Raw genomic sequence first — 13,153 nt, forward strand, 5'->3', positions numbered from 1 at the left:
TTGTTTTCTTAAAATATTTTTACAGAAACAGCATCGTACTAGGTACCGAAACATCACATCTCTACTTGTTGTGTTACAACAACATTACAAAAAAAGCATCGTACTTGTGACCGAAACATCACATCTCCACTTGTTGTGTAACAACATTATTACAGAAACAGTACGTACTAGTCACCGGAACATCACATCTCCACTTGTTGTGTTACAACAACATTACAACATCACATCTCCGCTTGCTTGTGTTACACATCATTACAGAAACAGCATAGAGAGATGTGAATATGGATGCAACACTTAATCATACCCTTTGTGATAACTGTTCATTACTAATTTTAATGTTGTAATATATAATAGATTATAAATACATTTAGTTGTAATGGTGAGTCATGTAAGCATACCAAGTTAGAACAAGGCGTTACTAATTTATCTGAAAATAGATTGCATGGAATGCTGATGAAACGCCACTTTGGCTTATGTCAGATACAAAAAGTTTTCCTAAAAACAACTTTACACATATTTAGATTATTCAAAATTTTAATTGATGAAAGCAAAAAATAAGAAAACTTTAGTATAATTTATGTTTTCTCCACATAAGACTCAAAGACAATATGAATTGAAATGGCCATCTTATAAAGATGACAATTTATAATAAAGAACCATATTATTATATTCTTCAAAATTTATTATGTGGAAATACAACTTTTGCACTATATATTACAACAATTTACATCCTGCTGTGGGGATTCAACAGAATTACGCTAATTATACGGAATTAAACACTCTGGTAAATACATCAAGATATACTTATTATGAAATAAACAAAAATATAACAAATTGGGTGGATTGAGGGTGGGCCTAAAATTGTTTATGAAATCGCCAAGTTTAAATTAAATGATGCAAAAAGCTGCGGACAAAATGGCGATGCTGAAATTTTTTTTCTTGCATAGACTGGCTAAAAATAGCCAGCCAATCACAGAGCAGCTAAACTGGCTACTGTAGGGGCCCCCAACAGGATATGGAGGCCCCATAAATGGATACGAGGAAAATCAATATAATTATTTAAAATAGTTGTGTCGCAGCATAAAATAAGCTATGCATATAGCTTGCATTTATGCTTGCTCCACATCAGACTCAAAGACAATATGAATTGAAAAGGCCATCTTATAAAGATGGCAATTTATTATAAAGAACCATATTATTATATTCTTCAAAATCCATCATGTGGAAATAAAACTTTTACAAAATATATTACAACAGTTAACATCCTGTGGTGAGGATTCCATAGAATTACACCACACAGCGAGCTAGATAAAAACAAGTTCGCTGCCCAACCAAAAGGAGACAAAATGGCGCTGCTGAAATTTTTCTCTCGCATAGACAGGCCAAAAATAACCAGCCAATCAGAGAGCTGCTAAACTGGCTACTGAAGGGGCCCTCAACAGGATATGGAGGCCCCATAAAGGGATACGAGATAAATAATAAAATCATTTAAAAAAAGTTGTGTCGCAGCATAAAATAAGCTATGCATATACCTTGCATGTATTGGAGAAAAACATTCATTTTTTTGTAATTAAGTCTTTTTGTTGTTACATTCATTCCCCATGTTACAAAACAAAGTAAGAAGCAAAACAGTATACATGTACTAAAAGTTCAAGAATTTGTCATTTATGAATACATACATAAGCTACAAATTTAATTAGTATCTTTTCTTCCACTTATCTCCTAAAAATTGGCCGGCCACAAAAAGATTTTGATTTTTGGGTGTTAATTTCACCTTAACTGGATTGATCACGATTAAAACTATCAAATATTTTTATTTTTAGGTGTTAATTTCACCTTAACCGGATTGATCACGATTAAAACTATCAAAGATTTTGATTTTTGTGTGTTAATTGTAGAAACATATACATGTATACAAGTACATAATTAACATGTTTAACATAAGATGTCATATACTCATAGTTATATTACAGACAGTTCAAGCAGTTAAAAAAAGAACATTACAAAAAGGTAAATGATAAAATGTAAATCTAATAATAAAAATCAAGCGTGACTTAGATAAAAGCCACTATATAACAAATTCAGATTGATAATTTACTGTAGATGATCTAGGTAATTATTTTGACTAGAAACAATAATAATATAATTGTGCAGAAATTAGCAAGATTTCTGATACCTCTGATTTCACCACTTGCAAAAAGTGTATGCAGCTCATACAACAATGGGTATCTTGTAAAGTATACATGTTTTCCTGTTCAGCATGGAAAAAAGGGGCATACAATGATATTGGGACATTCATCTCCCACATTGTCGCCATTGCATAGTGGACGGATACTACTACCTGAAGGATGAAACTTGTTCATACAAAAGACCCGTCTATGCTGCCAAGAAATATTATTCAAATAACTTTCAAATTCACATTTATACTTTATGCATCTATCTTATTTTTATATAAATTCATTTAAGATATATGTATTATCTAAGCTAGCTGGTTTATTGTTTTTCAGACGCTTACAGCTTCCATCACCTTCTCCTTAATGAAATCACTATTGATAAATTCATTTTCAGACGAGTTCAGAATATGATTGACATCATTATCATCTGCTGCCCTGGTCTAACTTCGGCTGGCAACTCTCTGGTCCACAAAGTTATTACTCGGGCAGCCGAACGCGCATGGTTTTTACTCTAGTATATCATACATAGATTTTATGCGAAAGGTGAATGTCGTTTTCAATACCCTCGTAATTTGGAAAGTTTGATCGGAGTTAAAATGGCGGAACGAGGCTGGCCGTTTTCATTTATTTCGGAACATCCGGTTCGACCGTTTGTGAAAGTGATTATTTCAAGTATAAATCCTGACTCAACTGCAGTTTTGAAACAAGCTTATAAGGGCTATGTCAAGACTCGTTTGAAATAATAAAAAATCATCATATCCATCTTTAATTCATAAACGAACAACTTGAGATCCAAACAGCTAACCATATAAACGAAAAAGGCCTCATTCTCGGAGAGAAGCATTCGGCTGACAGAGAGTTCGACAATTTTATAAATAACCTCACTCTCGAGAGTTGCCAGTCGAAGGCAACCATGTTGGAACCGAATCGACCCTACTTAAACTAAAGTCCAGAATGAAGAACTCGAATGATGTGAAATCCATACACCTATTTATCGATCCGGACATTGACATGACTGCACGGAGAATACCAATATCACAAGGGTGAAATGAAAATAAAAGTGTGATAAAATGACGAAATACAACAGACACAAATAAAAATATGGAAATAGATAATGCATATCTTGTTTTAAAAGTGCAATATTATTTGTGTGCAAGGAGCGGACCTGGGAAATAATTGTGGATTGTATATCGAGAACATGGAACTAGCTCTTGTTTGGTCAGACAGTACATTTCAGTAGCATTAGTGTTTAAATAAGCGGACATTATTCCAAATCCACTGAGTGTCAACATAAGAACATCACATTTCGCGAGAACAAAAAAGTCAACCACTACTTTTCTGTAGCCCTCGTCCAAATTACCCCCGGTTGTTTTCCAGTCGATATGAATGATTCGTCCTTCCACCTCTATCAGGAGGGGGAATAACTCCTTTGCTCGATCTCTGACAAATTGTGCGTCTGTTGCAATAAAAATGCTATAATTTCTGTTTTCAAATCTCTTTAGTAGATCCCAGATAAATTTAAGCTGTGATTTGTCCGTGTGTTTATCGTCTCCTGGTATGGTTTTACTTCCACCCATACGAATATGAGCACAGGCAAGTTTTGGTGCACTTTCAACAATGTCATTAACTGCTTCAGTGATTAGTTTTGTTGGCTTGAAAAATTTATGAAAGAAGGTGGAATAAATATCAGCATAATGCAATTCGAACAGCCATGGAATAACACTTTGTAAAGCAGGAAACCTCCTGAAATATTGAGTGTAGTCCCAATTGATTCTCACGAAATTGACGTCTTTTGAGAACATTTTTCGAAGTCCAGTTAAATTGCATTCTTTGATTTCATTTGGAGTTTTGATAATTAAATCCGTAAAGCCCCATGATCTCCCCTCCAGAAGGGAAGAATTGTATCGCCAGTCAAGGGAGTTAGGACTGAGATAGTCAGTTAAGTTTCCAGAACGCGTATATTTGATAAGAAAATGCTTACTTAAAATCACGGAAATGACGTAGGCACTGTACATACCGGACATCCGGTCTGACCACCCTCCACAATCTCCCGGATGTTCCTTGTCACATTCGTAAACAATGTAGCCTTTTAATGAAAATGTTTTGATAGGATTTACACATGTTTCTGCGATATTTTTCTTGACTGGAAGTTTAGTAGTTCTCTTGGTAACATTTTGGAGAGATGAATTCTGTCCAGATGTCAGTGTCTCATTTTTCTTGAATGGATCTTTGAAAACTAACAATGTCCTATTTTGACTCATTAGGTCCTTGGTTGCAGGTGTTGTGGAGTTTTGCTGGAATAGCGTTTTGACGGATGGTTCTTCCTTTGGTTGATTAAGAATGTTTCTGACGACTGTAATCCTTGAGTTGTGCTGAGAAACGGATTTAATGGTTGGCAATGTGGGTTTTAATTTGGCGTTGACAGAGAAGACTGGCATTGGAATGTTTCTACTCTTGTATATATGTCCACTTAGTAAGAGCAAGACACATGCAAAAATGCAGACGAGAATGGGCAACTTGTTCTGGCTCTGTTAAACAAAAATAAAAAGGCAAAAATATCTTGTTCTCAACCAATTACTTACATATCAATAATATAACAATAATACGGTACACATACGTTAACATGCTAATAATGGATGTCAACAGTATTAAATTGGGTTGTGTATAGTCTGTATGGTTTGAGAGAATCAATTGTTTATATAAATGTAGTGCAAAAAACCTGAATTACAACACACAGAGTAGGTTTTATACTTGATCAGGCAAATTTGCAATCCTGAAAAGGATAATACCTTTGTTTTCTGGGGCAAAACATTTATCATACACATCCATAACAATGATAAGATTCATATTACAGGAAAAGTCAACTAACATTTAATCTTTTGTATAATGAAAAAAAAACCCGCGATATTAGCGACAGCCTACGGACTCTGGTCAAAAAAGGTAATATATGTGGTCCGGCAAACTTGCAACCATACAAGGATAATATCCTTGCTATTTTAGACAAAAATATTATATCCAATACATACCCATAACAATGAACAGGTTAAAACCAAGTTGTATTTAATCTGTTGTACAATGTAGAATTTTGGAACTTTATTTCGTTTGTTGATTTGAGGTTACTGCCATTAACACTTAAGTGGCAGATAGATAGTTTTATTACCCCTTCGTAAATATTGGCTCCGTTGATAGTCGTCACGGTATATTGAGACTTGGTTTGTAGCTTTTTCATTTGGCCACGGGGCAAGGATTGACCTTAGTCTTTTATGTGCGCCAGTACTGAACACTATTTACCCTGTGTTACTTTGATTTTTGTTTAAGCAGTCAAATTTAAAAAATCAATTACTATACAGGTATTCCACACATGATTTCGATCCATCTGTTAATAAGTACATCTGTAAACAAGCTCTGGGCAGGTTGAATTTTGGACAGATTTAATGTCGGATTAATCATCAACGTATTATGTTATGTATCGAATTTCGTTCAATATCTCGTTTCTGTTTATTTGTTGACTAACTTCAGTAGAGACATTAATAACATAATTCTTTGCAGGAATGTAAGACGATACAAGCTATTAAGTAATTAATTAACATATAATTTCTAATTGTTCAAGAAGTAATGGTAAGTATGGTATTTAGTTAATAATAGCTAATAACGTTTGTGCTCTACAAAATTATCAAAAAATATTTTGGTTTTTGTAATTCAAAAACAAAAAAATCAATTTAGGTATGCTCGTTTGATAAAATAACCCTAAATATTGCAAAATCGTGACAAGACATGAGCAACTTATATTATGGCTTACGTAGCGACAAATTTAACATAGAAATCATACATTAACATTGCTTTCGATCTTGTTTTTCTTTTAAAGAATCTATTGATCGACTGGTGTAGAAATCATACCAGAACAAAATCCTACACATATTCGCGGCTTTACATAACAAGGAGGATATTGTTGTTATTTGAATACTGCATTAGTGACGCTCCGTTAATTTACCTGTGTCTGCCCACAACCGACCCGTATTATGGACAAATGCCGACGACAAGTCATTATATAGTTTAAGTGATTACGGTTGGACACTTCTAAAACTAGATCATTTTTATCAGAACACAAACCTAGAAATATTTACATATCTAAACGACAATAAAATAGACAATTCAACAAAACAAAAACATCAGTACTTGCTTTTTATTTTGTTTGTAGAAGACAACAATAGCATTATCGATCGAATATAATAGAATAGATTTGTGTAATTTATAATATTCAGTTATATCTACAAGAAGTCGACGAAGTGTGTGTCTACCACTAAGAGAAAAAAAACATTTTAGATTTTGAATTTATCTATTATGTTTTATGCTCACTGCCTTCCTTTTGAAAAAAAAGTTAATATCAGTGATTTGCAAATTAAAGACCATATTGTGAGTGGAATTTTTTCTAAACATTTACATGTAAAAATGGAAATATCTAAATATTTTTCCTGTATGCACAATTGCACATTTTTTTTGTAACTTTTTAATTTTTTTTTCAAGACGTATTCTAATACAACAGTAATACATTTCCTTATCCTTACTTAGTAAACAAACACAAATCAATCTGAATTTTCATGCTATAAATAATTATCTGCATTATTACAGTTATCAATTATCCTTATTCTCAGCTTATTCCTCATCAACACCATCCTTCTCATGCATTCTACTCAATCTTATTCTCCTTTTTTTTATCTCACACACAAACAAACACCCTTACACCCTTCCCTTACACACACACTCACACACTTACAGGATATACAAACTTATACATACTCAAAGGAAATGGTCAATTCTTTTTTATCCTATACACACATGTCAAAACATTAACACACACGTACAACAAATTATACAAATATACATACATGTACAATAGGAAAGAAAGAGAGAGAGAGAGAGAGAGAGAGAGAGAGAGAGAGAGAGAGAGAGAGAGAGAGAGAGAGAGAGAGAGAGAGAGAGAGAGAGAGAGAGAGAGAGAGAGTATGGGATATATTCGCTGGAGGTTTGCAGTTCCGCATTAGTTATTGGTTATTATTTAATAATAATCAAATATATTATTTCATTGTATTTCAAGTCGTGCTGTCAGATTGGGTGTGATTTCTATAAGCTTAATCCATTTTTCCAATCTTACTTGAATTCTTCTTTACATTTATTTCCTTTGTCAATACTAATGTATTTCTGAATATCATACTTTTCCTTTATAATAGTTTTAATGATCTTATTGATAGGTTTTGTTGTAGACATCTAGATATGTAAATGTATTGTTTCAAAATGAGTAAAATGAGGTTATCATTTTTGTAATATATGTTTCTATTGTTGGGTATACCAAAAATGATAGTCTTTTTATTAAAAGAAAAAGAAATAAATAATAAGTCTTGCAAAAATTCTAAATTTTCAAAAAATAATTGTACTTCTCTGCATTCCCAAAACATATGTGTTATTGTTTCTATTTCTGTCTTACAGAAAAAAACAATGTGGATTTTCAGATCAGCCAATTTAAAATACATAGGAGTTTGTTGTGAGGATATGATGATTTATTCTGTATTGTAGCCATTGAAGTTTTGAGCTTGAAGTAACTTGGAAAGGAGTCAAGTATATTTGCTTCCAAGTTTCTTCATTAATTTCAAATAAATTGTTCCATTTTCCTTTACCAGAAGACCTAGTGTTATTTTGACATAGTATGTGGTAGAATTCGTTTGACACTTGTTTATGTTTAATAAAAAATTCTAAATTATAGGGTATAAATGGATATAACAGATTGAAATGATCAAACTGTTTGTGAGATAAGTACTCTCTATATGAATTTATAATTCCCTGATAAGTTACAAAGTTAGTATTAATTATTTTTTTCTGTAAATTCATGAAAATTGTAAAAACTTAACGAGTATGTACATTTCAAAAGGTCACTAAGAAAAATAACATTGTTCTTGTACCAGTTTTTATAATCTTCTGATCCATGTTAACTTGAGAGCCCTGATAAAAGAGTAAATGTCTATCATTCTAAGACTGCCTTGTCTGTATTCCTTTCTAATAATATCTCTCTTAACCTTATCTACTTTACTGTTCCATAGGAATTTATGTATTACCATTCTATGTAATTCTACGTTAAAATCAATGGTCAAAACTGTAAAACTCCTTTTTCCCCAATGCAAGTTCCATTCTGGACAAAATTGTTCATCACTATATTTCTTATTCCCTATCCAATTTACTTCAGTCTTACCATTGTTTACTTTTAAGCCAGATAATTATGCATATATTTTGTAATTCTTTCGATGTTTCCCTTAATGATTGTCTTGACCCATCTAATATAACTGATGTATCATCAGCATATTGGGATAGTACGATACAGATGTAGGATTGTCATCAATGTTAATACCCATAACGTTTACATTACTTCTAATTCTAATTCCTAAAACTTCAGCACAGAGAATAAACAAATATGGGGAGATAGGATCACCTTGTCGACATCCTCGATTGATAAGAAAAAATGGAGAAAAATCCCCCCCTAGTTAACAGTTGAATCAGAAACATTTTGAAAAACTTTCACCCATTTTCTTACGTCATTTCCGAAGTTAAAAAAGTTAAGTACTTTAACAATAAAATTCCAAAATCCACATTTAACAACATACCCGGAATATCATTTTCATCTGCATAATGCATACTATCATGTGTTCTCCCCAATCGATCTTCCTGGTATAAATCCAGACTGATCTGTGTTTATAATATTGTCTAAAACTTTTCTAATTCTATTAGCAATAGTGCCTGATGCAATTTTATATATGGTATTCAAGAGTGAAATTGGTCTCCGATTTTTAATACACTGTCTTGGCTTATCTCCCTTAGGTAAACAAGTAATGATTCCCTGCCTTTGTGTTACTGAAAGTTTGTTAGTATTAAACTCATGTTGAATCGACCTGACTACAAAATGACCTAGCTGTTTCCAAAAACATTTTAAAAGAAGTTCCACAGTGAAGCCATCTGATCTAGGACTTTGATTATTTTTCATATTTTTTTAAAGTAACACCTGCCTCTTCATAAGTTATATTGCCCTCTAAACTGTTGGATTCAGATAAATTCAGTTTTGGTATACTATCATAATAAAGATATTCATTTAGGTTAGTATCATGTTATTTTAATTCTTCTAAATATATATTTTTATAGAACTGCTTTACTTTAAGTTAAAATTTCATCTTGATCTGTTATAATCTCTCCATCATTTTTTTCAATTACTGGTATAATTTTAGTGACAAAGTTCCTGTTTTCCCAATTTAAAAAATACTTAGATGGTTTCTCCCCCTCTTCGACCCATTTCACTTTTGACCTCAGTATACTTCCTTTAAGATAATGTTTTCTGAGGGACTCTAGTTCTTTCTGTACTTTTGCTAATTCTTCTAAAATAACATTTTCCTGGTCTTCCAATTCTTTAATGAGTTTCCTTAATGACTATTCCTGGTTTGTTCTTTGCTTTTTCTTAAAAGATGAATATGAAATAGATTTCCCCCTGATCTCAAATAAAAAAGTTTCTGAAAAAAATTGATCATCTATTGAGAATTGAATATTATCATCTGAAATTTGAGTTAAATTCTCCAGATTATAAGCATACTGAGTTTTAATATCTATTATGTGTTTATTTATTAAGTTAAGATATTCTAAATCATGTAATAGGGAATCTTTAAACTTCCATAATCCTTTGCCTTTTCTAAATTCATTAAAACTTAAAGTTATGTATGGCATAGCGTGATCGGATCGATATCCTGGATCAATATTGTTTTTCTTATACTAGAAATAAGATTCTCTGAAATTCAAAAGTAGTCTAGTCTAGCCTGTTTTACTGGCCTTGTTCTTCTCCAAGTTAATCTATTACAATCTGGATGTTTATTTCTATATATGTCAATCAAACCAAGCTCATTTATTATTTCAAAAACCCTTTCTCTTGCCCTAGGGTTATTTACATGCATATACTTGGAACAATCTATACTAGGGTCTAAGACTAAGTTAAAATCTCCACAAATTATAAAAGCATCATTTCCAAAATCCTTTGCAACCTCTAGTAACTTACTATAAAATGATGGGGTATCTGAATTTGGACCATACAAATGTATAAGTGTTAAACGTTTTTTTATTTGTCGACACATCTAAAACAATAAAATTCCCATCCAGGTCCCTTTTCTGTTTTAAAATATCAACCTCAAAATTGTTATTGAATAAAACTGCTACCCCTCTTGAGTTTAAGCTAAACGAGCTGAAATTACAGGTATGTCCCCATTCCGACCTTATCATAATTTCCATTTCTGTAGTAAAATGCGTATCTTGTAATCAATAGATATTAAAATTCATACTTCTTAAATATGTGAACACGTCTTTTCTTTTCTTTTTATCGCCCAACGCCTGACAGTTAGCATTAAGAATTTTAACTTCTTCCATGCATTATTTGTATAGTGATTACTGCTTACCTGACAGCGACGAGTTATTTTTCTGTGATATAGAAAGAATGTAAATAGGTAGAACAAAAAGAGAAGAAAATAGAGAACAAGATAGTATTTAGACTCCCCTGACCAGTGCTCGAACAAAAACACAGGTTTCGGCTGTTAAAATTAAAATAGTATGCAATGGTTGATGTTTGTATTATTGTAACTTAGGACAGACTTATGAAGAATATTTTCAACAAAATTAAAATTAAGTTCACGTGTTGGTTTTTTACGACAGCGAGCCAAAGATCACTGTCAAAATAGCGGAAGGGACCATTCCTCGAACACCCCTAATAAAAATATAAACATTGTATTTATGACAAGTTTTCTACCTATTCTGGTATATTTAGATATCTATTTCACAAAACAGCAACAAACAATATTTTCTAAATCCCTCATCCTGTTCATATTCGACAAAAAACTAAGTCATTTCATTTTCCGGAAAATATAAATACGGTATGCGACGTCCTGTAACCGCTCGTAAATACATTACATATAATGTGAAAACAAACCGTTACGGCAAACTAAATACGAAGCTATTTTTTCGGAATGAGAGAAAATGCATATTTTTATTTATTCAAAATTGAATAACATGAGGAATATATTTGAAAAAAATGAACTCAAAATATATATTGAATCTAGTCTGTTCCATATATATACACTTTGCATATATAGACGTAGTTCTAGTCTAGACTACAGTATGGTATCTAAATATAAAAGGGCTATACCAATACTCATAGTGTATTTCTTTTATACACGTGTATGAAGTGTTGCCATGTACATCAATATTATAAATAGTGTATTTTAAAGAACTAAAGTTGAACTTAGAAAATCATGATTATTTTCTGAAATTGATTAATTGTCGTATACATTGTTAATTATCTATTATACTCTATACACGTGTTTAAAAGACTTACCTTTGAAAAGAAATTGTATATAGATCCATGAAAATGAAAATAATCGCTCAAAAGCATCCACAAACACAAGTGAGCACATTTTCATACAATAAATAATTCCAATATTGATATGAGAATAAATTAGATTGTCTCGTCTCTTATAGATACATATTATTTTCTAGGCTGGTCGAAAAGGCATTAAATGCCCAAAAATATCTAATCAATATATTTTTAAGAATTATATAATTAAGAAATCTATTGCTTTGAGAAATAATTTAAATGGATGTACCGAGAATATAGCAATAAAATCTTATGTGTTATAACTGGTGAACATTTTGACATGCTTTGACTTCAGTGATGAATTAAGTTGTGAAAATCATTGAAAGGCATCGGCAAACATGTATGGTGCTTTATAAACATTTCTACCAACACTGATATAATGCACTGTAATAGTTCGTGTTGTTATACTTAATGTATGTTTAGACGGAAACATATCCACAGAAAAAAAACTTTATTATTATTGATTTCATTGCAAAAATATCAAATCTAATCAATTTTGAACTCTTATTTGACTAAATGAAAATGAAACATATATATTGTTAGTTCAAAATATTGATAGCCTTTAGTGGTAAAAAACATGTAAAAAGTTCTTCTTTATTCGTTAACAAAATTTCGGCAGACATAACTTGAATACAAGAAATTAATTTAACGAGTCAAAAAAAAAAAAAATCTAAACTGAATATGAACATGTCCTTGTGATGATGAATACAACTTCATTTCATTCGAAATATTCCACAAGTTGATTACATGACGGACGGTCGAATTTTTGATTCCATAAAATTGGGCTAAATTTATAACAACATTGCACATGAACCTTCCAAATGTATACATCTACTTTCACCTCGCAACCTTAAGAGATTTAACCTTGAAGATCTCAACAGAAAACAAATCGGATCTGATGGAAATTTAAAACGATTTTACAGCACTACTACTGCCAATATAACAAGTAAAGTCCTCATGACAAATACTGTTTCAATGAATTGTAATCACGTTTTAGCAGGCTTAACACTATTCCTTACTTTTTTCATGTAAACCAAAATGATAACTTACAAAACACTTCAAAAATACTTAATACATACCATTTTGATCCATATGTTATTGAAGATAACTGTTTAAAATACCGAAAACTATCATATACAACCTGATCTACGACATTATTCAGAAACATTTGGGCTACGCATGCGTCAATGTTAATTGACTAGGCTTTGTGTTGCAAACCTCAGAATGCTGAACTATATCAAATGGAAGACATTTTATTTACAATACATAAAACCACTACTGCATTATACAACCTGTTCTACGATAGGAATTGCTCATGCGTCAAGGTAATATGCGTACTTAGTTTACTAATGCAAACCGTTCTATATATAGACCCTTCTGATTGGTGAATGAAAATCTCTTTTCTTCCTGTAGAATCAATTAAACAAAAAGGTAAAGAAACCATATACAAGGGCAGGATGAATCATTGATTATCATATTTCCAAATTAGTTATTTAAATGTGAAAAACACGTTTGTCTAACACAACTGGGGAAG

The 13,153-nt window shown here is 31.8% G+C and overlaps 1 protein-coding gene across 1 annotated transcript; it reads right to left on the bottom strand.

Moving 5' to 3' along the window:
- Positions 1–580: 580 nt before the first annotated feature.
- LOC138336837 (uncharacterized) lies at positions 581–12,857 on the bottom strand. Its single transcript, XM_069286430.1, has 2 exons — positions 12,699–12,857; positions 581–4,702 (listed from the first exon to the last, which is right to left on the bottom strand). The coding sequence occupies exons 1-2, from the start codon at positions 12,699–12,701 to the stop codon at positions 3,317–3,319; spliced, it is 1,389 nt and encodes a 462-aa protein (XP_069142531.1). The 5' UTR covers positions 12,702–12,857; the 3' UTR covers positions 581–3,316.
- Positions 12,858–13,153: the final 296 nt, after the last annotated feature.

Source organism: Argopecten irradians, chromosome 12 (genome assembly GCF_041381155.1).
Source record: "Argopecten irradians isolate NY chromosome 12, Ai_NY, whole genome shotgun sequence".
In the NCBI taxonomy this organism is placed as follows: domain Eukaryota; kingdom Metazoa; phylum Mollusca; class Bivalvia; order Pectinida; family Pectinidae; genus Argopecten; species Argopecten irradians.